At 47.3% G+C, this 26,241-nt stretch overlaps 1 protein-coding gene across 1 annotated transcript in view; it reads left to right on the top strand.

The window, feature by feature from the left end:
- The first annotated feature begins 24,955 nt into the window (after positions 1–24,955).
- Positions 24,956–26,241, top strand: part of SPRED2 (sprouty related EVH1 domain containing 2) — a 58,054-nt gene continuing 56,768 nt past the window's right edge. The window contains exon 1 of the mRNA XM_066316470.1: positions 24,956–25,231. Coding sequence (XP_066172567.1) covers positions 25,185–25,231 — 47 coding nt within the window. The 5' untranslated portion in view covers positions 24,956–25,184. The remainder of the gene's footprint in view (positions 25,232–26,241) is intronic.

The raw sequence follows: 26,241 nt of genomic DNA, 5'->3' as shown, positions 1-26,241 counted from the left end.
ACACAGCCACTGTGCAATGAACAAAGCTCTTTGGAGCAGGAGCCATCTCTGTTCTGGGATTTGTATTCTGTGTGGTGAGGGAGGAAATGCAAGCCTGTAATAATCTGTCTCAAGAAAGTATTTGGGGCTGAGCATATATGGAATGGCTCCTTTGGACAGCTACTTTGGAACACTCGTGTTTCCTTGCAGATAAATACACATGAAGAAAGTAAGGGAGAGCTGTGCAGTGGAAGGCAGTGGAATCACCCCATCCTGTTGGAAGGGTTTCCCGTGTACGTATAAAACCAGCAGCTGCACAACACACTGGAGGTGTAACTCGAGGAGGTCAGACTTCAACTTAAATCTAGGTGCGCTGCTCAGAGTAGCATCCCTGCCTTAGTTCAGGGCAGCTGCTGAGCAGTACCTTCAAACCCACAGAGCTCCCTGCTCTGGTCTCCCAAGAAGGGCAGAAATCACAAGGGAAGTCTGTGCTGTCTATACATAGTATCTGTTACCATCCCTTCCATGTGGCACCTAAGCCTAGACGGGCTTGGAAAGATTTTTCCCTCCCACCTGAACACATAGAAAGTGTTTCCCCTTTTGCCTGGGGCGTGCTGATGGAGGATGAAGGGACTGACTTGTTCAAGGACAGAGGAGCCCATAGCAAAGCTGGGCACAAAGACTGAGTACAGACCTGTCTTCTTACCCCATCCCACTTTGCCCATGTCCAGCACTACCTCAATAGCTGCTTCATAGTAAATTAATGTTCTGGATGATGGGATGGAGTTTAAGGAATTCATCCAGCCTCCTTCACTTCTCTGGCTTTAACTCTTTCTTTCCTGGCTCAGCAGTGACTGACTGCAGGGCTTTGCCTGAGTAGCTGCTCAGCGTGGAGCTGGACACAATGGGAGGAGATCAGCCTTTAAAACTGAAGTTCTGCATAAGGAAAGATGTTGAGCAAGACTGCACAAGAAAAGGAGACAATTTTATTTGAGCTGGCCTGGTTCCAGCTTCACATTGTCACTGATCACAGTCTAGGGAAAAAGAGTCCTAAAGCCACATTGATCACAAAATCACAGAATTGCAGAATATCCTGAGTTGGAAGGGACCCAAAAGGATCATCAAATTTGAACTTACCCTGCACGGGACAGTCCCAAGAATCAGACCACATGCCTGAGAGAATTATCCAAATGCTTCTTGTACTCAGACAGGGTCAGTGCTGTGACCACTTTCCCCAGGGAGCTTGTTCCAATGCTCAACCCTTTGGGTGAAGAACCTTTTTCTAATAACCAACCTAAACATTGCCCAACTCAGTTTCATGCTGTTCCCTGGGGTCCTATCATTGTCCCTCTGCTGCCCCTCACAAGGAATTTGTAGATTGCAATTAAATCTCCTTTCAGTCTCCTCTCCTCCAGGCTGAACAGACCAAGTGACCTCAGCCGCTCCTCATACGGCATCCCCTCCAGACCCTTCACTCTTTTGGTAGCCCTCCTTTGGACACTCTTTCTTATATTGTGGTGCCCAAAACTGCCCCCAGCACTGGAGTGAGGCTGCCCCAGTGCAGAGCAGAGTGGGACAATCCCCTCCCTTGCCCAGTTGTGCCTGATGCCCCCCAGGACAGGGATGTCCCTCCTGGCTGCCAGGGCACTGCTGGCTCATAGCCAACCTGCCATCAACCAGGATCCCCAGGTCCCTTTCCACGGCACTGCTCTCCAGGCTCTCATTCCCCAGGCTGTGCACCCAGGGTTGCCCATCCCAGGTGCAGGATTTGGCCCTTGCCCTGGTTACACTCCCTATGGCTGCTGATTGCCCAGTCCTCTCATTTGTTGAGGTCTCTCTGCAGCATCTCCCCGCCCTGGAAGGAGTCAGCAGCTCCTCCCAGTCGTGTATTGTCTGTGAACTTGCTCAGTGTCCCTCCCAGTCCTGCATCCAAGTCCTTTATGGAGATGTTGAAGGGCACAGGGCCGAGGATGGAGCCCTGCAGAGCCCCAGCAGTGACAGGTCCCCAGTCTGATGTCACCCCGTTCACTGAAACCCTTTGTGCCCCAGCCCTGAGCTCAGCCCTCACAGGATGTGTTTTTCCAGCTGGGGGATGGACATTTTATCCAGAAGGATGCCATGAGAGACAGTATCAAAAGCTTTACTGAAATCCAAAAGTGTAACATTTAACTGGCTTCCCTCGATCAGCTGGGTGGAAATCAGGTTTGCTAAGCAGGACTTGAAGCTGTGCTGGCTGTGACCAGTGGCTGTCTTGTCCTTCAGGTGCTTTTCAATACCTCCCTCAATAAACTTCTCCATAATTTACCAGTCACTTGGGTGAGTCTGACAGGCCTGCAGTTTCCAGGGTCATTTTAATTGCACTTTTTGAAAACTGGGACAACATTAGCCAGCTTCCAGTCAACCAGGACCTCTCCAGCCTGATGCATCTCATCTCCAATGGCCAGACCACCAAGGCAATTATAGCTCACATCCAAGAAAAACTAAGAAGATGAATGAATAAAAATGTTGAAATATTAGATCATCATCAGAACAATGAAAACCTCAAACAGAAACAAACAATGTTATTGCCTTTTTTTCTTTTTTCTTTTTTTTTTTTTTCAACTTCAAGCTGAAAACCTGTTTGGGCCAGAATTCTTTGGAATCGTGCTTCTGAATGTGCCTATAGTTAGGAGATAAAAAAAGAGGCGTTAAAGCTGTTAGGAGATGTGATCATCACAATGAGGGACTGGTTGCAGCCTGCAGGAACCTGAAAAGAAGCTGGTGAGTGCAGGAGTTAGAAGGCATTGCTATGACAACAAAGCAAACCACCCCTGAAGAGAATAGAAAATATGTACAGCCATGCCAAGATCATAAGCAAAGAAAAGTATATTCTAAGTGGAGGCAAATGAAACATTTACTTGGAAAACAAAATTATGCCTTTAGCATGCTCTCTTCTTTATGCATGGCACCTCTTCAGGAAAAGCATGCTTTTAGCAGAGGGAAAGAAACTTTACTCAAAGTACCTTTTTTCCCAGTCCTTTTTCTCTGAGGAGGTAGCAGAAGGATCTGTGCTTTATCTTTGCACTCTCACGTTTTGGTTATCTGTGATTGTTTAAGTTATCCATGAGGAAGTCTCTATGTTTTTTTCCAATCAACACTTACTCTACTTTTGAATAAATTTAATTCTAATTTTCCTACCTTTTCCCTCCTAATAAAATTCATCACATTTACCAAAAGACGTTTTTTTATTCACACTCAAAGCTCAGGATACTCCATGGAGGGTTAAACCTAGAAATTCCTCTAGCATTCTGGCAGAGAAGGTTTCCATGTTCTTCTACAGCTGCACATAAGTCATTAGCAAGATCAGTCCAAGCAGTTTTCTGGACCATACCTAGCAGAAAGTTCCCTGGTGACACTGACGCTTGATGACAGTCAACTCTTGAAATCAGAGCCAGCCTGGATGTTGACAAAATGGTCCACACACTTTGTGTGCTCAGCCAGGAGGGGGAAAATCCTCTGTTTCCCAAAGTGAAGGAGCAAATGAGCAAGCCAGAAGAATTCACTATCCCAAGAGCCTACTGAAGAGGTGATGAGCAGCATTCAGGGTTTGTGGCAGGGAGCAGAGCTGGGCAGCTTTGTGCACAGGATTCTTCTGCAGAGGGGATGTCCTGTACTGGGGAATTGAACAGATACTGCTTGAAACAGAGCAGTATCAGGCCCTACCTGGACAGTCTTATGGTGACTTTTGAGACTTACCTTCTAATTTGGCTCTGGAGTGATAGGACAGAGGGTGTCTTACACATAGGCTCAAGTGAGCTGTCCTCTGTCTCTACAAGAGCCCCTTGCCCCCCTCCTGAGCTGTTCTGCACCACTTTCTGGCATAAATACTTTCCTTCAGCCTCAGAGACTTCATTCCCTAGCCAGAGCCTGAAACACAAAGCTCTACTGTTAAAAACATGTGCAGTACCCCATAATACATCTAGAACATCAACAAACCAACACATGAAAAACGTTGTCCTGAGTTAGGAGGTATCTTCCACTAACAAGAACAACAAAATAAGTGAAACTATCCTTGCCTGTTCTGCTGCTGTGGAGGAGCATGGGCTGGATCCCCTAATAGAGACATGGCCTGTGCCACCAAAGGGAATTTCAGCCTACAGCAACGCCACCAACATACCCAGACATGCTAAACTGTCAGAAACACTCATCTGTCAGCACAGCTCTGTCTACACCAGCACCTTGCCAGCAGTGGGGGAGTTCATTTCTTTCCACACCCTAGAATTACATTGGCAAACTCTGTAGGTTACACTAAGCCACAGAGTGCAGGCCACGTGTGCATACACTTTGTTGGCCTTCATTTGATCCTGTGCATTAAGGGCAGCTGGGCTTCCTCTCTTTCCCACTAAATAGTAATTACACCCATTGTTCCCAGTGGGCAAAGAGACCCTGTTCACACATATCCAGAAAGACAAGACATATAATTAACACCTTGCTGGGATACAGAGCTTTTGTTCAGATTAGTCATTACATGTCTTGCAGCCTGAAAATAGTGCTTCTTACATTCATTTCAACTCACTTCCTCCCTGCCTCAGAGCTTACTCCTTGCTTCTTCCTAGGTCATTGTACATGCATGTGTCCAGCAACAGTGCTTAGTAAGCTGAGGCCAACAGCTTCATCCCAGTATCCAGAGCAGGAGGTACTGAATTGCCACGTGCATCCCATGGTCTGTACATTGGTGGGTGCTGTGGCTGTTGCTGCGGCTACCAAACCCATTTGCAAAAAAATGGCAAAGGTTTCTGCCAAAGATGAAGGGCAGAGAACAGGTCTCCTGCCTTGAGACTTGGGCTACAGGAAGAAAGTGAGGTTACATGCAATGGATGGGCTTAAATAACTGTTCATTGCTCTCCTCTGAGTCCTTCCTCTTGTTTTGTTTTTTTTTTTGGTTTTTTTTTTTTTTTTTTTTTTCCTTATGCCATTTACATTCTCACTGAACATCCCATTTTCACTCTATATTCTGTCCCATCCCTTGTACTACACTCCACTCTCTTCTGACCAGTGTGGTCCAAAAATCTCCGTCTTGTCAGTGTGTGGATTTAGTTTTTTTCTTTTTCATTTTAGGTTTCATTTTTATCAAGCCCTTGCTTCGGTGCTTTCAACTGAAGGATCCCATTCTGGCTGAGGACTGGCACAAAGGGGGGAGCAGAATAGTCACAGTTTAGGGCAGAAAGGGGGTGCACAGAGCAAGAAGGGACATGCTCCCCTCTTCTAGCAGCAATCTGCCATTAGATCAACTCAAAGTTCTCTTCTATAACTTTGCCATTTGTTTTAGTAACACAGTGATTTGGGTGGCAGTGCTATGAGGAGGTAGGGAAGGCTGAACTACAACATTTTGTCAGTAATAATATTGCATAGGTACAATTACAGCAGCAGCAAGAGTCACTTCGTTTTGGGGCCAAAATGGCAGAGCTAAAAGCCAGAGCAAGGTCTCTCTTGTCTCTTCTCAGGAAGAGAGCAGCCGCTGAAGAGCAGAAGCATTGAGGAACCAGAGCAAGAGCAGAGACCAACAAATTTGTCACAATCAGTCCAGGTTTGGGCCACTGATTGTCGAAGGAGCAGCTGTGGCTACTGCCTTCCAGCAATAGCTTCCAGCAGCACAGCTACCAACACCCAACCCACAGGTATTTGCATGTAGCCAGCATTTCATCATTTCACTCCAAGCTTGGTCCAGCTGGTACTACCTGATTTGGCAAGGTCTTTGCAAGCCCAGGGTGATGTTTTGCCCAATGACAGCTTTAACCAGAAATACCCAAAGCACCATACCAGTACAACCTGAGTGAGAAGGAGCACTTATCAGCTTAAAGACATCTAAGTACAAAGTTCCTTCCATGGTGCCAGTGTCTACTGCCTGTCATCAACATGAAGCTAGAGGTCAGCTCTGTATCAGAGCACTCCAAAATCACTTGGATTAACTTAAAACCCCTTTGTCAGCTCCATAAGGTAACATGGTGCACAGCTGGGTTGGTAGCATATGACATTTTCACTGCCTCAACATAGATAAAGCAGCACTGCTTCTTTGAGGAGAAAAGGTGTAAAAGAGATCATTTCACATCTGTACTAACTTAAATAAAAAAAAATAGCTGTGTTTTGTAAATGGAAAGTGCAGCCACACTCATGCAAGCCTGGCAAACTGAAAACTCCTGTAGCACACAGTTCCATCTTCTTTTGCAGTCTTTAAATCCAATGGCATCTGGTTGCCTTGGGGTTTCAGCCCTTCCAATTAACTAACGAGCCTTGTCTCCCACTGGTGCAACTGAAAGGTGATTCTATGATCACACAAAACATTAATTGCTCTTTTTCCCCCCTTGCCATAATTTAAATAACATCCAGTCCCACCCTACCAAAGAGCCAGTGTAAGGAGCTTTAGAGAGGTCTGTGCTTAGCACAAGGAGATTGCAGCACACAGCTAAGCAATCAGGCAAAATAAGCAGCAAGTTTTTCTAATACCATGCAAAGGTACTGTTCACTTTATGTGACAACTGCTGTATCTAGATAGCGTGGGATGTTTAAATGGATTTGACACATTTTGTTAATGAGCCCTGGTTGCAGAGCTCATGTGCTGTGCAGTAGCATGAAGGCCCTTTGTGTACATACCCCACCAAAATTGGTAGGACCTAGACAAGCATCTAAAACCACCATGATATCAATATCCCAAAAACATATAGTGGTATTATTGAACTATGATTTGAAATGTTATTGTTAGAACTAGCAGCTTAAAGCCTGATGTAGAAAAAACCCAAACCATAACAAATCAGAACAAACAAACAAAAAAAAACCCAGCTTCAGTTCTCCTTATTTTCCAATGCTATGCTCAACAATATTTCAGCAGCTGCCTCTGGAGAGGCTAAAATATCACTGCAGGAGTCAGGCACTGCCAGGAGAAGGACACAGAGTACTGAAGATGCACACTACTTCCCCCACTTCATGAGGAGATCCAGGGCAGCAGCCAAAGGAGTGTTATTTTGGATCCTTCTGTAACAGCAAGTAAAGAAAGCTCAGCAGTGCCCAGTGGGACAGGCAAAGGCACAAAGAATTTGTCCCAATTGCTCCGGACACTCCTTTCCTACTTTCTGAGGAAAGCATGGGAGGTCCCTAATCTGCTCTTGCTGCTAATGGCTGGAGATAACCGTGGCTGTACTGCCTTAGGCATTTTTCTCCAGGAGGTCATCATGCATTTCCCTAGGTCCTTGGTCCCTTTCCTGGATGAAAAGTTACCTACTTTTCATTCCAGTTAACTCAAAATGCCAGCTCTGGGAAGTGTGGCTTAACACTGGAAAAGGCCCTGCTGTAAGGAGACGGGGAGAGTAAGATTAAAGACAAAAGCAGCAGCAAAGCTGGATGGCAACATCTGATTGAAATCTCAGGGTTTTCTCACAGTTTGCTGAAACTTTCCCCCACTTCCAAATTTTCTCATGGCAGGATGAATTGCTCTATCAAGAAGTGTAAAAGGAAATGATTAATTTACCCCTCCCATCCAAACTGATTAGCAAGGCTTCCATATCTTCAGGACATGCGTAATGAATGAGCTTCCTGTGATTACAGCCAGGCACACCGAGAGGACCCAGTGTTGGCATTCACGCCACTGGATCAAAAGCTGTGAGGACCACACAGTATCTGTGCTCATCAGACACAGCAGCAACTTCTTAGCATGGTGAATGGTAACCCCTGTAGTCTTTGACCTTGCAGACATTACTAATCTGGACTAAAAAGCAATTTAAAAAATCCCTGTTTCACGCCGCACAGTGCACTAGACTAATGGGAAAACGCTGGAGTCCTGGATTCCTTCATGCAGACCAGAGCAAGGGGAGCAATAGTCTTCCTTTACAAAATGTGAGGCACAGCTTGTTGGGACAAACACAAGAGGAATCAGAAGCTTCTATCTCTCCAAAAGACAAAATGCTGCCAGCAATTAATGGATGGTATCTTGCTTTCTTACACAACAAGCCTCACTCCCAGTGAGACGGGAATTCAGCATGAGCTGGAAGCTGCAATTTCTGACAGCTTCATCTCTTGTGGTGGCATGATTCCCAGTTGCTGATCTTACCATGTGCCAGGCAAAAATCTGTCCTCCTGCTATCTTTGGCCTCCATGCTATCAAATGCTGACCTTGATTCAGAGCTGCTCTGGTCTGAGTTAAGTGGCATCACAGGCAGACAGCGGGGATTCTCTGCATTAATGTACTCCCTTGTTGCTAACAAGGATGGGAAAACCAGGCTGGAGGTTCAAGCAGGGACATAATGGTCACCCTTCTCTGTTCTGTCCTTCACATCAGATGTTGAGCCAAAGCCTCTTCTCCAGCTGCTTTCAAGGTAGAAAATACAAGCTGTCACTGTTATACTCTCAAAAGAATAAAAAATTAAGCTCAGCCTTATAGCACACAGGCCAGCGTCCCCCTTCCCCCTGGAGAAAAATGGTTTCTGTGTTAAACTTTCACAACTAAACCCGAAACCCAGAGATGTTTGTTTTAGGTTTTGTTACAAAGCTAGAACACAGGCCAAGTTTGGGAAAAAGAAAAAGAAAAAAAATCTGGGCAAAGTTTCAAGCATATCAAGACCGATTTATGGTTTTGAGTGGAAACCCTACTCAATTCACTACTTTCACAGAGGTTTGATCTGAAACCAGGCACAATCTGGCAGCCTCAAGCTGACTTTTGCTTCAGGTTACACTGAAAATCAAACCCAGCACATCCTCCCAAGTATGCAAGCCCACAGGGCCTTTATAAGAAGGAACAACTCACAGTCACCAGTGCTCTAGAGATCCCATAATTGTACAGCAATATCTATGGACTGGTGTCACTCCAGTCTCACATGAGCAATGGATCTGCCATTCAAAACAATACTGGAATATATGGTGAGGGGGTTTAGTATAAAATGTGTTATACAATTCAAATTCTAGTCTGTAATTTTTAATTTGTTGGAGTTTTCCCTCCCTCCATTTCCTTTAATTGTTTGTTTTGCTTTTAATCTCTTTGCTGCTTTGGTACAGTTGGCTTTTTATCAGATTGCAGACCAGAATTCTGGTGGCCCTGTATCAAAGATGGTAAGTTGTTGCAGCAATTGGGAAGACTGTTGTGGCACTGATAGCAATTCACCAATTTTTACTGAGCTATAAGGTATGCCTTACTACGTGCACACAATGCATTATCACTGAGCTTTCTCTTCCTCTGCCTAACACTGATACTTGTGGATTTGTCAGACTTGCTTTCAAAATATGAAACAAAAATGTCCATTTGGAAAAAAGTGATGGCCATTGTGCCATTTTTAGATGGACAGCACAGGAGCCAGCATTTCACCAGAGGCAGAAGGAAGGCTGAAACAAATAATGAACAACCACATCCAACCAAATTAAATAAATCCATTATTTAATGATCCAGTGCCTGGCTTCTACCATTATTTCACATCGTTAAATATAAATTCTTGCCTCTCTGTTCCAGCCCTCCATTTTCCAAGTCCTACTTAACACCTTGTAGATGCAGACAGTGAGGGTTCAGGCATCCCTGAGTCTGAGGATGTGCTCCAGACATGGGAACATTCACAACTGACAGCCCTAAGTTGGCATTAGGGCCGTGCAGTCCGTGCCTTATACAGATGTACGTGTGTGCTTGAATACACACTGGGAATAGAATTCCATGGGATTAGCCACTGGGAACACACACTAAGTGCATGCTGGAGTTTTTGTGGGACTGGCAGGCCTATCTATTAACAAAAGAAACAGATACATAAAATACTACTTTGCACATATCCAGTCCCCCATCCTAATTCTTTGTATTTTAATCAGATTGAACTTTGCAGAAACATATTATTTCACGACAAAAACACCATGAGGAACAATCCCTCCATACAGGGTATCAAAGAACCATCTCGAGACATGGCTCCAGTTGAGTTGGCACGGAAGAGGTAAAGCATCCCAGCCACGAATCCTCCCCAAGCCGGCAGGAAGCCACGGGGAAGTTTGCTTGCTGGAGCCAGCCTCCTGGAAATGTGCTGCTCTCTGTAGTGGTTTCAACAACAACAAAGAAAAAAAAAAAAAAAAAAAAAAAAAAAACAAAAACCAACAAAAAATATGACAGCAAGTATGATGGGCTTAGCATATGAGTCGTTCTCCATGCTGCCTGCTTGCTTTGCTTCAATAGAGGCAGGCAAATAGCTCCGTAGCCCCCTTTTTCCCAGGTCCCTGCTGAGCTGGGCTTTGCCTCCCAAATCCCAGCGGGAGGATAGGGGTGGGGCTGCACATCCTCCTCCAGCTGCAGCTGCGCTGCTCCAGTCGCTCCCACCACCACCAGGCCCCGCAGGTCCCTTGACCCGCTCTCTTCAAAATCCGCTCTTTAAGCAATTTGTCGTGTCCATTTTCACCTTTCTGTGGCAAGGAACGGGCGAGAGGCTGTGAGCAGCAAACATCCGCCCGCACCGTCACGGGAGCGTCTCCCGCGGGCGGGAGGAGCCGGATGCTTTGGCTTCCTTCTCTGGGACACCTCGAGCCACGACAGACACCTCTAAGAAATCTCTTGAGCGGCGGGACCAGCCAGTGGATTCTGCCTGCAATTCTTCACCTCTAGGTGGACTTTGTAGGGGGTTAAACTGAATTAGTGGATAGCCCAGCAGTGCCAAGAAATCTGAGTAACCCCAGAAGGCAGTCTGTGTTGCTATTCCTTTATGTATCCTTCCCAAATTTACCAGTGTGTGCGATCTTTTCAAGTGCAAATCACCTGAGGTGACTAAGGTTAGGAATGAGTTTCTAGATTTTAATAACAACGGCCAGCTTGTGCCACGGAGCTGCCGAGGAGCAGACCAAATTCCTCCCTAATATAATCCCAATGAAAGGAAGGTTATTGCAGCAGGGGTAATTCTTACTTCTTCATGCTAGGCACAAGCCATTTCTTAAAATGAGTTTTCTATTTACATTTAAAGTATCCTCCTCTGAAGACAAGTGAGTCAGGCAGCCACGCTGTCTACTAAGACTGACTAAAAAATGAAAAGAGAAAAGTAATCCAGCTGAAGCACAGCTGGACAACTTTTCTTGTTCTTATTATTTGATGCCCTTCAGGATATAAAGAAAGTCTGTGCTCCATTGTTCCAGTGACAGAATAAGGCATGCTGAGACCCCACCACTTCATTACAAAGCATCTCATGATGGAGCAAACACAGAAGGCCACAGCTGGCCAGCTCTGGGAAAATCAGAAAAGAAGGTTTCTAACTTAAAATGGCTTGAATTCAGAATGTCTGTCCTCTGCTAGTCAAAGCATGCAGCATTACTTCTTGGTTGGGAAGGAAATGCCTGTCACCTAAGCTGCCAGTTACCCCATCTGGTTTTAAAGGGCTGCTGCTTCCACAGAGGATGTTATGGCTGGAAGGAGAAGCTCTAGGACTTGCCTGTACACCACAGTGCAGTGCAGCACCCCTGGAGCAGCTCCCACCTGCCCCTGCCTCACAGAGCCACCAAGCCAGGCAAACACTGGCCCTGCAAACCACATTCTGCTTCAGTCGGTTGCTTGGGTTGTTTCCCTCACGCCTATCAGCATCACCTCTCTTATCTGGAGTGAGCACAAGGCATTTTGCTCTTCCATACACCCCAAGCCTCTCTGGGGAGCAAGCAAGCCGACATCTAGAGCAGAGGGGTTGCAGCTCTGAGAGCAGCTCCCTGTCTCCACAGCCCTAACAGGGAAAACCCACCAAATGGGAGAGCCCTTGCAGATCCCCTGCAGGAGATGGGGTGCACAAGAATAAAACTTGTCCCCAACATCCCAGGCATGACCTGACATATGTGCCTCTCTAGAGCCTGCCAGCAAACTGGGACAACCTAGAATGCAAGGCTTGTGATGTGATCTGGCTGGAAAAATCAGCCCTCCAATGGTACAGCCACATAAAACTGAGCACCATAAAGCTGCACACATCATCCCCTGTTGGCTCAACTCTTTCCTCACTGCTGTTTCTTCAGTAGCTTTGCTGGGAAATGAGAGAGTGCTGCTCATGCTTTTGCCTTCAGCCATACACTGGCCTCTGCCCCAGGTGGTGTTATAAGCTTTGTCCTGTTCCCTGAAATCTCCCATTCCTCACATTACACATCTCCCTTTTCTTGTTTCTGCAGAAGTAATTCCTTCAGCAGGAATTGAATAAGCAAAAAAAACCCAAAAAACCCAACAACAACCAAACCCAAAACAACAACAAACTAAAATATCTAGGGAAGAAAAGGACAAACGCAAACCATGCAGTTTTGGAGTTTCCAAAATGAATTTTGGAGTTTCCAAAATTTTCCATTTTCAACTCTACACTAAAACTTATGGAGAAAATACATACATATCTACATTTCTTGAAAGAAATTGTATCAGAAATGCCACAACACTCTCTTTCACTGTCTCTTAAACACAACCCTCTGATTTGCTATTTTGAAGTGGCATTTGCCACTCAAAAGAGCCATGAAATAAAAGGAAGTGTGAGAAACAAGAGGGGTGACTAACCTCAAAACAAAATGCTACATTCAAAATGCAATTTGGGCTGACCCAAAATAACACATTGGGTCTTCTTCCCATTTCCCCCAAGCAAAAACAGTTAGCGCCTGAACTGAGGCAGCCATTATTTCTCCAGGTCTTTCAGAGGTTAAATTCTCTGCTTTGTGCCTTCCTGACACACAGTGCATGGGCAAATATGGAGCCAGCAACAAATTTTTGCTCCTTTGGGCCAAACTGAGTCCTCAAGTAGCCCATTTTGCTCCACCTTTAACGTCTACATAAGTATTATCCAGGCACCTGACTTCAGAATTTCAAGAGCTTCTAAAACGCTCAGTGCAGATTCTGTCTTTGCCTGAATATGTGAAATAGGCACAGTAAGGGCAATCTGGTCATATTTAATCTTTCTACCTCTGTCACATTTACTGTGTGGCTTTGGAAAGTTGATTTGCTCCCATGGCTCAGTTTACCTAACTCCAGAGCAGAAATGAGCTTTATCAGCACAGCAAGCTGCTGTGCCTACTCATGGGTGAACTCTCCTGAAAACATCCCGTTAACCACTGCACTGGTGTGCAGAGAAGTTTCTTTACTTCACCATCCACAGAACTCCAAAAGGATTTAATGGTCTAAACCTGCTTAACCACGTATCTCTCTTTTGTGATGTTACTCTGCTTGCAAGAGCAGCCAAGCTTTGAGAAAAAACAGCTTCTTCCTTCCCCGCCTTTCCCCTTTTCATTTTTGGTTTGGTTTGGGGGTTATTTTGCATCTTCCTCCGTGGGTTTCCGGCAGTTCCTTACAGCCCCACAACACACAGCTGCGCTCCCTGTACCTGTGTGTGTTTCTGACTTTTCACCCCTCAGGAGATTTGCCTACAAGATAAAGCACCAGCCTGAGGAAATCCTGTGTCACCGACCTTTACTTTTCAGCAGCTTTTTGTAGCAGGGATCCCAGTGAGATTTTGTCCTTCTGGAAGTGCTGCTGACAGACACATCCTTGTATTTTGCACCCCTTGAAAATCTGAAGCAACGATTTGGATGCTTTACACCATCTCCACAAACACTGGAGGCTTCACCACTGCTCTGTGGTTTTGCTGTGGCCAAGCTTACTTTCACTGTCACATGGTGGAGGGGAATGTGGTGTCTGGCCAGGGAGTCCTGGACTGAGGTTCTGCGTGATGTACCCTGAAGTCACTGCACACACAAGAATGAAAACCATACCCAGAAAGAAAAACTGGGACAAAACAACATCCCAAAGATGCTTGTTAGGACTTCAGAATGGACCCAGGCCTTGGACATCTGGTTGTTCTGAGTTAGAAAGAAGTGGAGTGCAGAGTCCCTGTGGTTTTAGAGGAGTTCATGGCCACCTAAGAGCAGGCAGCCACATTTCAGCCTTTCCAAAGGAGCCACCTTAGTGCCTGGAATTGCAGCCTTCTCCTCAACATCACAGTAAAACTTCCCAAGACTGACTCCTAAAGATTGATAACAAAGACACACAAATACACGAGAAGACAAAGCCTCTCCTTTTCCTGAGGCTGGCACTGCATAAGAGACCAAAATTTTCCAATTCCACTCCAAGTGAACAGATATACACATGCATTTCTCTTCCTAGTTTAGAAAACAAAAAAGTATTTCTTTGGCTTTTGTTTCAAAAATCACTATGCTGTGACATTTTTCAGCAAAATGTTTCAATTAGGGTTTTATTGTTCTTTCTTTCATTTTTTTCCGAAGTAAGATGGATTTAGTATCTGGTTCCACAGACTCAGCAGGAGAGCAAATCAGAATTTCTAGGAAGCTCAAAAGTCTCAAGTGAAAATACCTGAGTACAAAGCAAAGATGTAAGACTGGGGACATGGAAGAAATAACATTTCCTTTGGGAGGAGAAGCTCTTGTATTTGTGGCTTCCAGTTTGAACAGAAATGTCTTCCCTCAGCAATTTTGCATTGCTGGCAACCTGGGAGATGTAGCACAACTAAAAGACTGAAATCCCTAGGGCTCGATGACAATATTAAGGAATTCCAGAGACCCTCCTACAGGAAACAAAAGTCAAAAAATGAAAAGGAAAGAGGCCAACAACACCTTTCAGTTAAGAACTCTCTGTAAGCCATTGTTTTACAGATAAAAATACCCAAGGAGACAGTGTCTTCTGGTGGCATATATTCCCATATTTCCTCTTCCTTGTGAACTTGGCTAGGAGATTTGTGTAGAGCCCAGTAACCCCACAGGAGGCTGAATAACATTTACTGCAATGTCCAGACAAGGGAGAGCCTTGTGCCTCCCAAGTTAGCCCAGGATACTCTCCGACCTTGGCACTCCAGGAGAGGGATTGCCAATATCTGATATTTGAAAGATTGCAAAAAAATCTTTCCCCTGAACAGTTACAAGTGAAGCTAACATAGAATAGAGGCAGGAAGGGAACTCTTGCTCAGGCTGAAATTTAGGGGTTCCCTCTGTATACCTGCAGGTTCTGTGAAGCTGCTGTTTGGTTCCTGGGAGCCATGGATGTGGAGAAAAAAATTGGCATTAAAGCCATGAAGCCCAAAGGAGGTCTCTGGTTCTGCAGGGGCTCTGCACAGCCTGTGGCAAGGTTTCCATTGCTGCAGGGAGCCAAGTTAAAGACCAGCTGCTGGTCTCATCATGGCATATACATCCAAAATAAATCTGCAGTGGTCTTACTCCTGGTGTATACCACTACACCAGAGAGTACCAGAAAAAATTTTCTCCCATAACCTTAATTAGGAGAAGGATATCTAGAGCTAATCAAATAATCCTTTACACAAGGCATGACCAGCCCTTCTCAGCCTGCAAACCACTGAGCAACATTTTCATGCCATGGGGAGCCATCAGATCCTGACCCCTGAGCCTGAATAACGTGTGGAGGAGGAGCTGGGAGGCAAAAAGTCAGAGAGAGCTGCCCATCCCTGAGTTCTGCCTCTCCCTGGGTCACACTGGGTGTTGGACCACTCACATCCTGCACAGGCTCACTCACATCCACCAGGCAAGTTGGCCACCCCCAATCCAGCACTGGGCTGAATTTTCCCAGTCACACACATCTCTAATTCAGTGGGAATTAGAGGCTTTCAGATCCGACTTCCATGATTCAGAAGCTTAAAATTTTGCGGGCCGTGGGTGCGCTTCTCTCACGTGGGACATCTGAAAGGCCAAGGCTTGCTCATCCCCAAAATTACACGTAGTGTTTGGATATCTTTCATGTCGCAGTGCAATTTCCAGGATGAATGCATGTGCTGCACCCCTTTATGGTAAGTGTGTTTTAATTTAGGCCTCTGTGATGTAAGACCCTGAAAAAAGTGCATTTAAAATTGAAAAAAGGCAGCTGGTCCTTCAACACTAAAGGCACAGAGACGATACCACAAAACACCTTCTGAAGGGTGTGCCTTCTTCAAACACACCTTCATTAGAAAGATTAAAATTCAGAAGAGAGACAGCACACGTCTTACAGTCATTATTTAAAAAAAAAAAAAAAAAAAAAAAAAAAAATAAAAAACCAAAACCAAAAAAAGTCAGTGGAAGCATTGTAACTACAAATCTAAGTTTAGTTCTTTATCCAAGTTGCATGTTGGCACAAGTGCAAAGGAAAGGGCTCTTGTTTAGGCAGCAAGTATTTGTAGGTGAAAACACTACTTTAAAGGGTGAAAAACGTGTTTCATCTATAGAGAGTTATTTTTGAACTTGGAAATCAAGGCATAAAGGATTTTCCTAGGGCGGAAATGCACTTTTACTCAGGCCACACAAGGCAAACAACTACAGCCATGTTCTGTTTGATGGGGCAGCATTTCATTTTAATCCATGATGATATAAACTATAAGAAGAGAATTAGCAGTGTGCTATTTAGGCTTGAAGCATTTAACTTTGCTCTAAAATTCTTCTGAGTTTGGAGTAATTCTGCTACGTCTCTCAAATATGTCAGAATTTATTTCTGTCCTTTCCAATAGTAAATTACGGAGGAATGGAGGGTCTCAGGTGATTTATCGTGACACATACAAACAAGCAGAGGAAATTGAACTCAAGTGGATGTTGCCTTCCTGTCTTAAATGACCCTCAAATGCTCCTGATTTTGAGTCCTCTTCCTGACACCCAGGTATCTCCTTGGCTATAGTTCCTTCTGCTGTAATGGAAGACCAACACTCTCTTCCACCCCTACAAAGGACTGTGAAGGATACAAATGAAAATTTGCACATAAGATCAGACATGATTACACAGATACTCTCTCTAAATCAAAAGTCACAATATATTATTTATTATTTTAAATTTTTTTTTAAAAAAGATCTCTTGTTTCTCAGTGATTATCTCCACCCCAATCCTTGAAAAATCAGTGTAAGAAAATACAACCAAGTGCCACTGTTAAAAGGTCAAAGCCCCTTTTGGGGTAGTTGTATGCAGCAAAGTTACTGCAGAGCTTCCACAGCTTCCTGCAATAGGATCTGTTATGATCAAAGAAAGCTCTGGGTGGGATTTTGGTGACAGCTAAATGGTAGTGGCACAAAGTCCTTACCACTGCTTGCATTCTTTAGAAAGCACAGGGCAACAGGTGACCTTTCTCAAAAGGTGTCTTGCTGTTACTAGGGTAGGTCCATCTGCAGGGGGGATAGAATTGACCTTGCCACAGGAAGGTAGAAATCATCCCTGCTTTTTGCCCTCTCAGGATTTTAAAGAAGACAGCCATCCCTGTTTCTTTCAAGAAAACAAACACTTATCCTGATCTGCCTGCAAGCCAGAGAGAAGCCAAAATTTAGACTGCCATCTGACAAGACTTTGATCAAGTCTTGTGGGAGAGCTTTCACGTTTGTTACTCTCTTAGACTGAAAAACATCAGAAAGAAGACCCAAATCTCTTTAGAGCTGAGCAAGAACCAATTTATAGGAAGTGTTTCAGTGTCACAGCTTTCCAGAGCATTTTGTGTGGCAATAAATTAAATACTGGTAGTGTGACAATGTCTTTGGCACAAGGAGAAGCAGTTATGTGCAAGGTATTGCATCCAGACCATGTGGTTATAGAGCAGTTCTTTCATCTCTCAATGAGCTTTGGACTACAACTCTCACTGTATACAAGGAACAGATCAGGTGGGAGAGAAGAAGCAGAATGCAAAAAAAAAAGGAAGAGCCCAAACTCTGTGAATATGTTTGATGAAGACAAAACTGATGGTATTAAAAAAAATACCATAATTCACCAAAATGTCATCTTCATAAGCTCTTCAGCTCTCTGTTAGTCGTTTGGGTTTTTTTTTAATGGTGACAAAATGCAGAGATTTATGCCCACACTGAGCACATGACCCTGAAGACATGCATGGTTCCATCACACATATGTGTTCTCCAGTATATAAAATCAGGAGGCAAGAATTCACCATAAGTCACTGAAGGTCCATAAAGGCTATTTAAAATAAAATATCTCTTCTGGATCATCTGATCCTGCTGCCACTTCCTTTACTGGGGCTGAATCAGGCGGTTTTCATCAGTGCCATGTAACTCCTCCCTTTCAAACCATCCCTCCAGCCATACTTTGTAAAGCTACAGTCAAATAATTATCATGTGTAAAAGTACGTGCAGGAGGGGATGAAATTCTTTTCCTAAACATAGCTTACAGCACATCCATTTAAGTGTAAATGCTGGGGTTTCTAGACTTGAAGAGAAAGAAAAACAGAATCAAAGGCAAATGTTTACCTGCCATGGATATGGAGGTTTCCTACATAGTCTCTTCAACTTAAGTCAAGGTTAGGGAAGTGAAGCTTATTTTTCAGAAGGTTGTCCATTTGCTATTTTCTAAATAATTCTTCTTGGTCATACTAAACCTTAAATTAACCCCCACTCCTACCCACTTGCAATTTTAGCACGATGGCATTAACGGCAGGAGGAACAAAAAAAGCCCTTCAGCTGCCACTTCAGCATGCCCCATATCTTGGATTGTTTTTACTTTTAGCTTTTAAGGTCAGAACAGGCATCCAGTAATAACCAGACTTTTTTTTTTTTTTTTTTTTTTTTTTTTCCTCTAAGAGACTGGAGAGTCTACTGTCTTAAACAAGGGAGTTCTGTGAGCAGGACCAAGCTTGTGCTTTTGGTCTTGTAGGTGTGAAGCTGTCATAACCTGGGCTTGCATTTCTGGGCTTTGTTAATCCTGGCAGAAAACACTGCACTGGGGATGCAGGTGGCAGTGTGGGCAACTGGAGGACCTTACATCCAGTACCTGCAAAGAGCAGCTTCTGCTAACAATCACACACAGAGCAGAGCTATGAGTCTTCATTCCCTTCTAGATGGAGCTGGCATCCATACTGGAGGATATGTACAGTCCCCAGAGGTTTTTGTGTGGAGTGGCTAATTACTTCTCCCCTTAGAACTGGGCAGGGAAGCGTAATATGTGTGTGATTACCAGAACATAAAAGGAGCATTGAATTATTTTCCATGGGAATCCTTGGGAACATCTTGGAGGGATGTTCTCTCTCCTCCCAGTTTCTTCATCATGCACTGCAACTTATCCCAAAGCTATTCAGTGGGGCATGGGGTTAACCATGAGCCTTCTTTAGCTCTAACTCTCCACCTCTGAGTCCTTCCAGGACACTCATCAGCCATGTGCTATATTTGCCTAGCTGGAGTTGTTATGAGGATGTTGACACAAGGGAAAATATCTGCCTGGAGAAGAGGGTGGACTGGCACCCTTTGAAATTAAATATGGCCAAGCATCTGCAAAGGGCTGAGTGGGTCAGTGTCACCGAGCAGCCCTGAGGCCAAAGGCTGAGTAAATGAGGATACAGGCAGGGTACATGCAACTAATTTCCCCTGTGTACCATCCACCATCAAACATCTGACCCAGCCATGTCAGCATTTCCATATTTCAAATACTTCATTTAACTCCAGAAGCCTTTCCTGATTGATACCTGTGTGGGGGTTTCTCCCCCAGCCAGGTCTAGACTGGGTAAACCTGCAATTAAAACCACTCAGACACTGAATAGGACCCTGTACTCACAGCAAGACACCGGGTGCCAAAAGGAGGTCAAGCCACAAAAACTGGTTTTGCCGAAGTAGTCACTCAACTGTTCATCATGTCACCTGCTGAGGCTGATCAAAGAGCTTTGCCATAAAGGGGATGGGGGTGTTCAGAGGGGATGGTCTCACAGCAGCTGTGAGAGAAAGGGAGGAACACCCAAGTGAAGTTTGCCTATCAGAAGGCAGTTTTCTGAAATACACTTAAAGGTTCAAACCTAATTGAAATAACCCCCAAGGAGGGGAGGAAAAGGTGTGCACAGCTCCAGTGTTTTTTCTGAGATTCCATCCACTTTTGTGCTCCCTGAAGTAAAAGCAGATTATCTGGCATCTGTTTGTTCAGTTCCCATGTGGCCCCGGATACAGCTGTATCAAAAATGCAGAAACCTCTCAAGGGTGGAAAGGCATCTCGAGACAAGAGCAGCCCTTCCCTCATGCCAAAAGTAGCCTGGCTTTAGGACTAATCCTGAGGCTGGAGTGACACTTGCAAAGCTCCTGCACACTTAGTTTTTAATTTGATGGGCCAGGGCATGCTGAGTGAGGAAAGCACAGGAGCAAAGCACTGCTGCAGAACTGGCAGCAATAACTGAAGGCTTTGTAGCAGTTTTTCCTTCCAAGCATTCAGCACAAAAAGACATGCACAAAACGTTCAAGAAGCAGCTGTGCATCCATCTCTTGTTGAGTCCACGCAAGGGACTTGACTCTAGTGGCACTCCCAAAACAATCATCCTGTGCCACTACATGTGAAGAAATCGCCCCCACCCAACACTGCTGTCTCACCAAACCTGCTAATGCCAATCTCCCACCAGAGTGGAATTTGGGGGTGGGAAGGCTGAAGCGTTGAACTTAAGATTAGAGCATTTTCCTGCTATCTGCACCACAAACACAATGTGTCATGTGCTTGTGAGAGTACAATTTAGGTCTGTTATCGTCCCTTTATATCAAAAGGAAGTTATGCACACAAAGGAAACACCAAACCACCCTGTCAGGGGGGCTATAAATCACTTACTGCTGAATACTGAGAGGGCAACAGAGTGCCCAGTAGGAAAGCAAGAGTTTCACCATCTCCCCATTTCAATAAACTTCGCTTTTATTTTGGGAGAGGATGGAGGAGACCACGAGGTTTGAGGAACACAGCTACAAATGACACCAGATTTGTCCCACAGGCATGACTCATGCCTGACTGTGTGCACTGGTCAATGCCTTCCCAGCCATCAGCACATTTGTTGCTGTTGCCTAAGTGGATCCCATGGTGTCCAGAAAACCCACACAGTCAACAGCGCAGAGATCGCCTCAATGTTGCTACTTGCTGTCCTAGTAAAATGCAAGTTTGCCAAAACCAAAAAATGGAGAAGTGGGATAGTCAGCTCATCTGGCAGCAAGGGTCCTTTCTGCTCTGCCTTCTCTGCTCTTACCAGCCTCTAAAGGGACATCCTGAGAAGACTGAAAGAAGTTCTCCACATCCTCTTCCCCTGGCAGGTGCCCCAAAGCATCCCAACAGTTCTCCTAACCACATGCTAAAATCCTACTCCTGCTGAAAAAACCCTCTGTATTTCCAAAATCTGTGACATCCCAAAAAAGTGTCAGCCCTGAAAGACTTCACTCTGACTGCAAATGTTGCAGATTGTTTCTGTAGCTCTTAAATTCTGAGGAATTATGATGGGGAAAAACACAGATGTAATCATTGCTTTTACAATATGATTGCTGCTCCGAAGAATTATTGGGGAGGGGGGTAATTGTCTGGAGGATGGCGTGATTCAGGACTGCTGACTTCCACTCCTCACTCATTCAAAGTCACCAAGTGAGTCAGTGGAAAAATTATTGAATTCAGCACAGTCAACAGGGTACCAACACTCATATTTAGGTTCCTAAATCAACAGTGTGGAAGATTTCAGCTCAAAGGCTGAAAGGTTTTACAAGGCAGAGTAAGTGAAGGTAGGAGGCTACGTTGCATGCCTGCAGCAAATGCCATCCTAAACTTCCACACTTCGAATTCCAGTGGTTCTCACCCTAAATAAGTGCTAGCTAAAGGTGTCACAGCACTCGGGGAAGTTTATTCCAACTCAAGTAGAAACAGGGTTCTCTGCAACAACTAAAGTATAACTCTGCAAAATAAATGTTCCTTTGGAATATCAAACACAGGACAGTCATGGCAGGCAAATCGTTAGTATGCAGGAGCTGCTGCCTTGAAGCTCTGCCACCAAAGGCTAATTAATTCGAGGTACCTTAACGATCGCATCACAGGGAAGCGCTATTCTGTGTCTGAGCAGAAGCTCTGTATACAAACAACACAAAGCACAAACAGGAATCACACCTCTGAGAGAGAGCCTTTTCATTCAGAAAAGTCAGTCAGCTCCAGCATGCTACTTAAAGAACCGGCACAGTAACCTGAATATCAGAAAAATAATATTCAATGCTTGGGTGGAAGTAATAGGAAAAGGGATTGTGCAGTGAGTGAGAGAAATCATTAAGAGAATAAATCACTTAGCAGCTTGCAAATTGGCAGGACAGTGAAAGCAGAGATCAAATAAGGGATCTTGCAAATCCACAGGAAATGACTCAAGAAGCTAGATCAAGTAAAACTTCAGCTTCCAAGCCTCAGACACATTTGCTTCTCACCATCGGGGTAAATACGTGCACACACAACATAAGCACATAAAAATACATCCAGATCACACAGACAAGCTCCCAAGTATTAATCAGACAGTGATTAATACCCAGTCCTCCTCAGAGGTATAACCATTATAATGGCCTTTTAATTACATGATTGTGCCCTGGGTTTTTCACATGGCTATAACTCTCCTCATATTCTGCTTCTGTAGTAACCAACTGCTAAATGCCATGCTCCCCACTTCAGGCAATCATCAATGTTCCTGCTAATCACAGAAATTTTTGGCGTGAAAGATTTTGAGGATGTTAAAGGTCTGTGCAATCTCAGCATCCTTTGGGGGAAAGAAAATACATAGGATGGATGGAAATGTGTCAAATCCTTACATCTGGTCTCTTATTGTACAGCAGCTGAAGACGTTCCTGCCATTTCCTTGCCCCAACAGCTTACTCCTGCCCTGACACTTCCTTTTGCTGCCAGCTCAGCTTTGCCAAGATGTTTATCATGCCATTCTGCAAGCTGGATCCTTGAATAACTTTCCAAAAGAAAGAGGTATTGGGGGTATTATTAGCTGGGACCATTTAGCAGATCCAGCAGGGTCACTCCTCAGCGGGGGATGCATTAGCACAGCCGAGGGGGTGACAAACTGTGCTTTGCAAAGAATGGGTGGGAAGGGGGTGGGGGGATAGGCAGCATTGCCACCCAAAAAGAGCACCCACAGTCTGCCAAAGGGAGGGCAGCAGGCTTGCACTGTCATACATTATCTGGTGTTATGGCCAAACCTCCAGCAGTGACAGGAGCATTACTGTAATGTTGTGCCACAAAGCTGCAGATTCTGGTACCACCTCCAAAGGACATGATGCTTCTCCCTGAGGAGAAGACTTCAAAGCTTTCATCATCTCTTGCCTCCATCTCATTACTAGCAGTCCACAGATTTCTCTCTGAGTTTCCACTTCTGCTCCTGGAAAGAAAATTTACAGCACTTAGAAACGGAAACCCAGCGGAGCAGAAACACTATTTCCACACCAAAATCTGAAGGCCCCTTCAAGACTAAATCCCATTGACTAGACTTGAAAGTTAAATCACTATGTGATTCCCTTAGGAACTGCAGCCATTTGGAGACTGAATATCCCAGTGCAGTGAGAGCAGAGAGGGCACATCTCCCCACCTGCAATGGGAAAGGGATGCTGCAGTGGAGGGGCCTGCGAAAGCTGAAGGGCAGGGTGATGTGCTTAGGGGGTACAGACACATTTCTTCTCCCAGGATTGCTCAATCACAGAGGACCTGATGGAAGAATCAAAACCAAAACTGAGGGCTAGTTACTCAATCTCATGGGCCAAACTATCTTTTCGATAGTCAGCTTCTGTTACTCCTCCTCTGTGGACCAAGCAAGTCTTGAGGGCAGATGTCATGGTGTAGCTATGAACACAACTCGAGTTGGTAGTGTTTACAGTTATGGCACTGTTGATTGCAGCAAAAAACATTTGAACTGACCGATGAGAAAAGCTGTGTGATGTCACCAGCATGCCAGCATGTACCTCACAGCAATCCTGAATGTGGCTCTAAGGGGCAATTGGAGCTCTTGTAGAGGGCAAGGTGGGGTGGGAAGAACATAAGAGTGCTGAGAAAACAGCACCTGAATCTCGGGAAGTGCTGCTGTGGCGACAACATTGGCTCCCTGGGCTTCTTCTACCAACCAACTCACTGGGCATCACGGTATGGAAATTCTTCCTATGGGTTTCATCAGCCACGATGAGGAGCTGCACAGAGCCAGGCTGCCCTGGGCCGAACCAAACCAAGCTGAGCCAAACCAAACCAAGCTGGGCTGAACTCAGCCAGGCTGGGAGAAATCAGGTTGAGGTGAGCCAACACATCCAAAGAAGGGCAACAAAATTGATGAAGGGTCTGGAGCACAAATCTCATGAGGAGTGTGGCTGAAGGAGCTGGGGTTGTTTAGTCTGAGAAAAGGAGGCTCAGGCATGACCTTATCACTCTCTACAAGTACCTGAAAGGAGCATGTGGCCAGGTTTGGGGCTGGCCTCTTCTCCAAGTCAACCAGTGACAGGACAGGAGGACACACTCTTATGCTGTGCCAGGAGAAGTTAAGGTTGGACATTAGGTGAAAATTCTTCACAGAAAAGGTGATTAAGCACTGGAATGGGCTGCCCAGGGAGCTGGTGGAGTCACCGTCCCCGGAGGTGTTTAAGGGAAGGCTGGACGTGGCACTCAGCGCCACGGTCTGACTGACACGGTGCTCGGTCATGGGCTGGACCCGATGATCTCAGAGATCTTTTCCAACCTGATCGATTCCGTGATTTCTGAGCGCGGCCTGGCAGGGCTGAGCCAGGTCCCGCTGGGTCCGGCCGCGGAAGGCTGAGCGCGGCCGGGCCGGGCCGGGCCGGGCCGTACGGCAGCAGCCGCAGGCGGGCGGGCCCCGGCGCTCCGGCCGGGCCGGGAGCAGCGGCGGGCGGGGCGCGGGGGCTGCGGCGCGGGGGGCGGCGCCAGCGGGCGGAGGCGAAGGCGGCGGGACCGCACCCCGGGCGCTGCGCTGCGCCGCGGGGGCTCGGGGGGCCGGGCCGGGGCGGCGCCACTGCGGGCCGCGTCTCCTCCTTCCCCGCCGCCGCCGCCGCTGCGGCTCCCTTCCCTCCTCCTCCCTTCCCTCCTCCCGCCCGGAGTCCGGCGCTGCCCTGCCCCGCTCCCGGCGGCCGCGGCAGCGCCGCCGCTTCCTGCCGGGGCTCCCCGCTCCCTCCCTCGCTTGCCCGCTCCGCCGCCCCCCGCGGCGCCCCGCCATGGCGTGATCGCGGCCATGGGGCTGGCCCGGCGCCGCCGCCTGCCCCCGGGCGCTGCGCCGCTCCCCCGGGCCCGGACCCCGCGCCGCCGCCGCCGCCGCCGCGCCCCGCCGCGCCCCCGCGGCGCGCTGACCGCTGCCTCTCCTCCTCCGCCCCCGGCCGCCGCCGCCCGGCGACGAGCGCGGCCGTAGTCCCCCCCTTCTCCCCCCGCCGCCGCCGCCCGCGCTCCCGCGCCGTCGGGCCCGGCGCGGCCGCCAGCCCCGGCCCGCCGCGGCGCGGCCTCCCTCGCCATGTGAAGCTCGGGAAGATGCGGAGGCGCAGCCCGGCCGCCCGCGGCGAGGGATGAGCCTAGACGGGGAGAAGATGACCGAGGAAGCCTACCCTGACGAGTGAGCGGGGGCCGGGGGCGGGCGGGCGGGTGAGGGGCACGGAGCGGGGAGGGGGACTCTTTGTTGCCCCGGCGGGAACCGGTGCGGGTCGCTCACGCCCGTGCCCCGCGCGCTGAGGGACGGACGGACCGGCCGCGGGCGGACGGAGGGACGCGGACACGCGCGTTCGTGTGCGCGCCGCCCGCCCGCGCATCCGCCATTTCGCGCTCCCCCCGGGCCGCGCTCATTTGCATACGGCCCTTTCATTCATAAAAACCCCCGGGAGGGCGGCGCGGCCCCGCCGGGGTGCGGGGCCCCGGGGCACGGCAGGGAGGGGGCGCCGCCGCCGCTCCCCGCCCCGGCCGCGGAGCTCGGGGCGCCCGGCGGGGGCGGGCGGGGGGCGGAAGCGGCGGCGAAGGGAAGGGGGGAGCGGTGCGCGCCCCCGCCCCGCAGCCCCGCGCCGGGGGGGGTCGGGAAGCGGAGCCGGGGCGGGGGGGGACACACGACGTCGCGGATCCCCGCCCCGGCCGCCGCCGTTTTTGTGAATAGGAGGGCGGCCGCCGCCGCCGTCACATGACGCCGCATTCATAAACCCGGTCACCGGCGGCCTCCCCATTCACCGTCACCCCCCGCCGCCCACCCCCGCCCCGCAGCCCTCCCGCCGCCTCCCCGCTGATGAAACCCCCCCGAGATGCCGCGCCGAGGCTTTTAAAATGCCCGACGGTGCGCTTTTTTCTCCTTTTTTTTAAATGCTTTCTTCCCTAAAATAAAAACCTAAAGCTACTGCAGCGGAATGGCAGGAAGGGCTCTTTCACGCCGCGCTGGCCCAAGGGCTGTTCCTGGCTATCTCCTTCGGGGTTTTGACAGTCAAGAGGAATGACTCACTGGCGTGCAGGACTGGGTCGGTGCCAAGCGCCATAGGATGTACCGTGCTTTAAAACGACTCCTCGCAGGGCTTATAAAGCCCCGTCGAAATTGTGCAACTTTTTGGCTCGGTTTTGAGGTCCGAAAAAAATCACAGTTGGTGGCAT

This window comes from Sylvia atricapilla, chromosome 3 (genome assembly GCF_009819655.1).
Source record: "Sylvia atricapilla isolate bSylAtr1 chromosome 3, bSylAtr1.pri, whole genome shotgun sequence".
NCBI lineage: Eukaryota > Metazoa > Chordata > Aves > Passeriformes > Sylviidae > Sylvia > Sylvia atricapilla.
The sequence above is the reverse complement of the archived record's forward strand: the minus strand, read 5'-3'. Positions and strand labels throughout refer to the sequence as shown.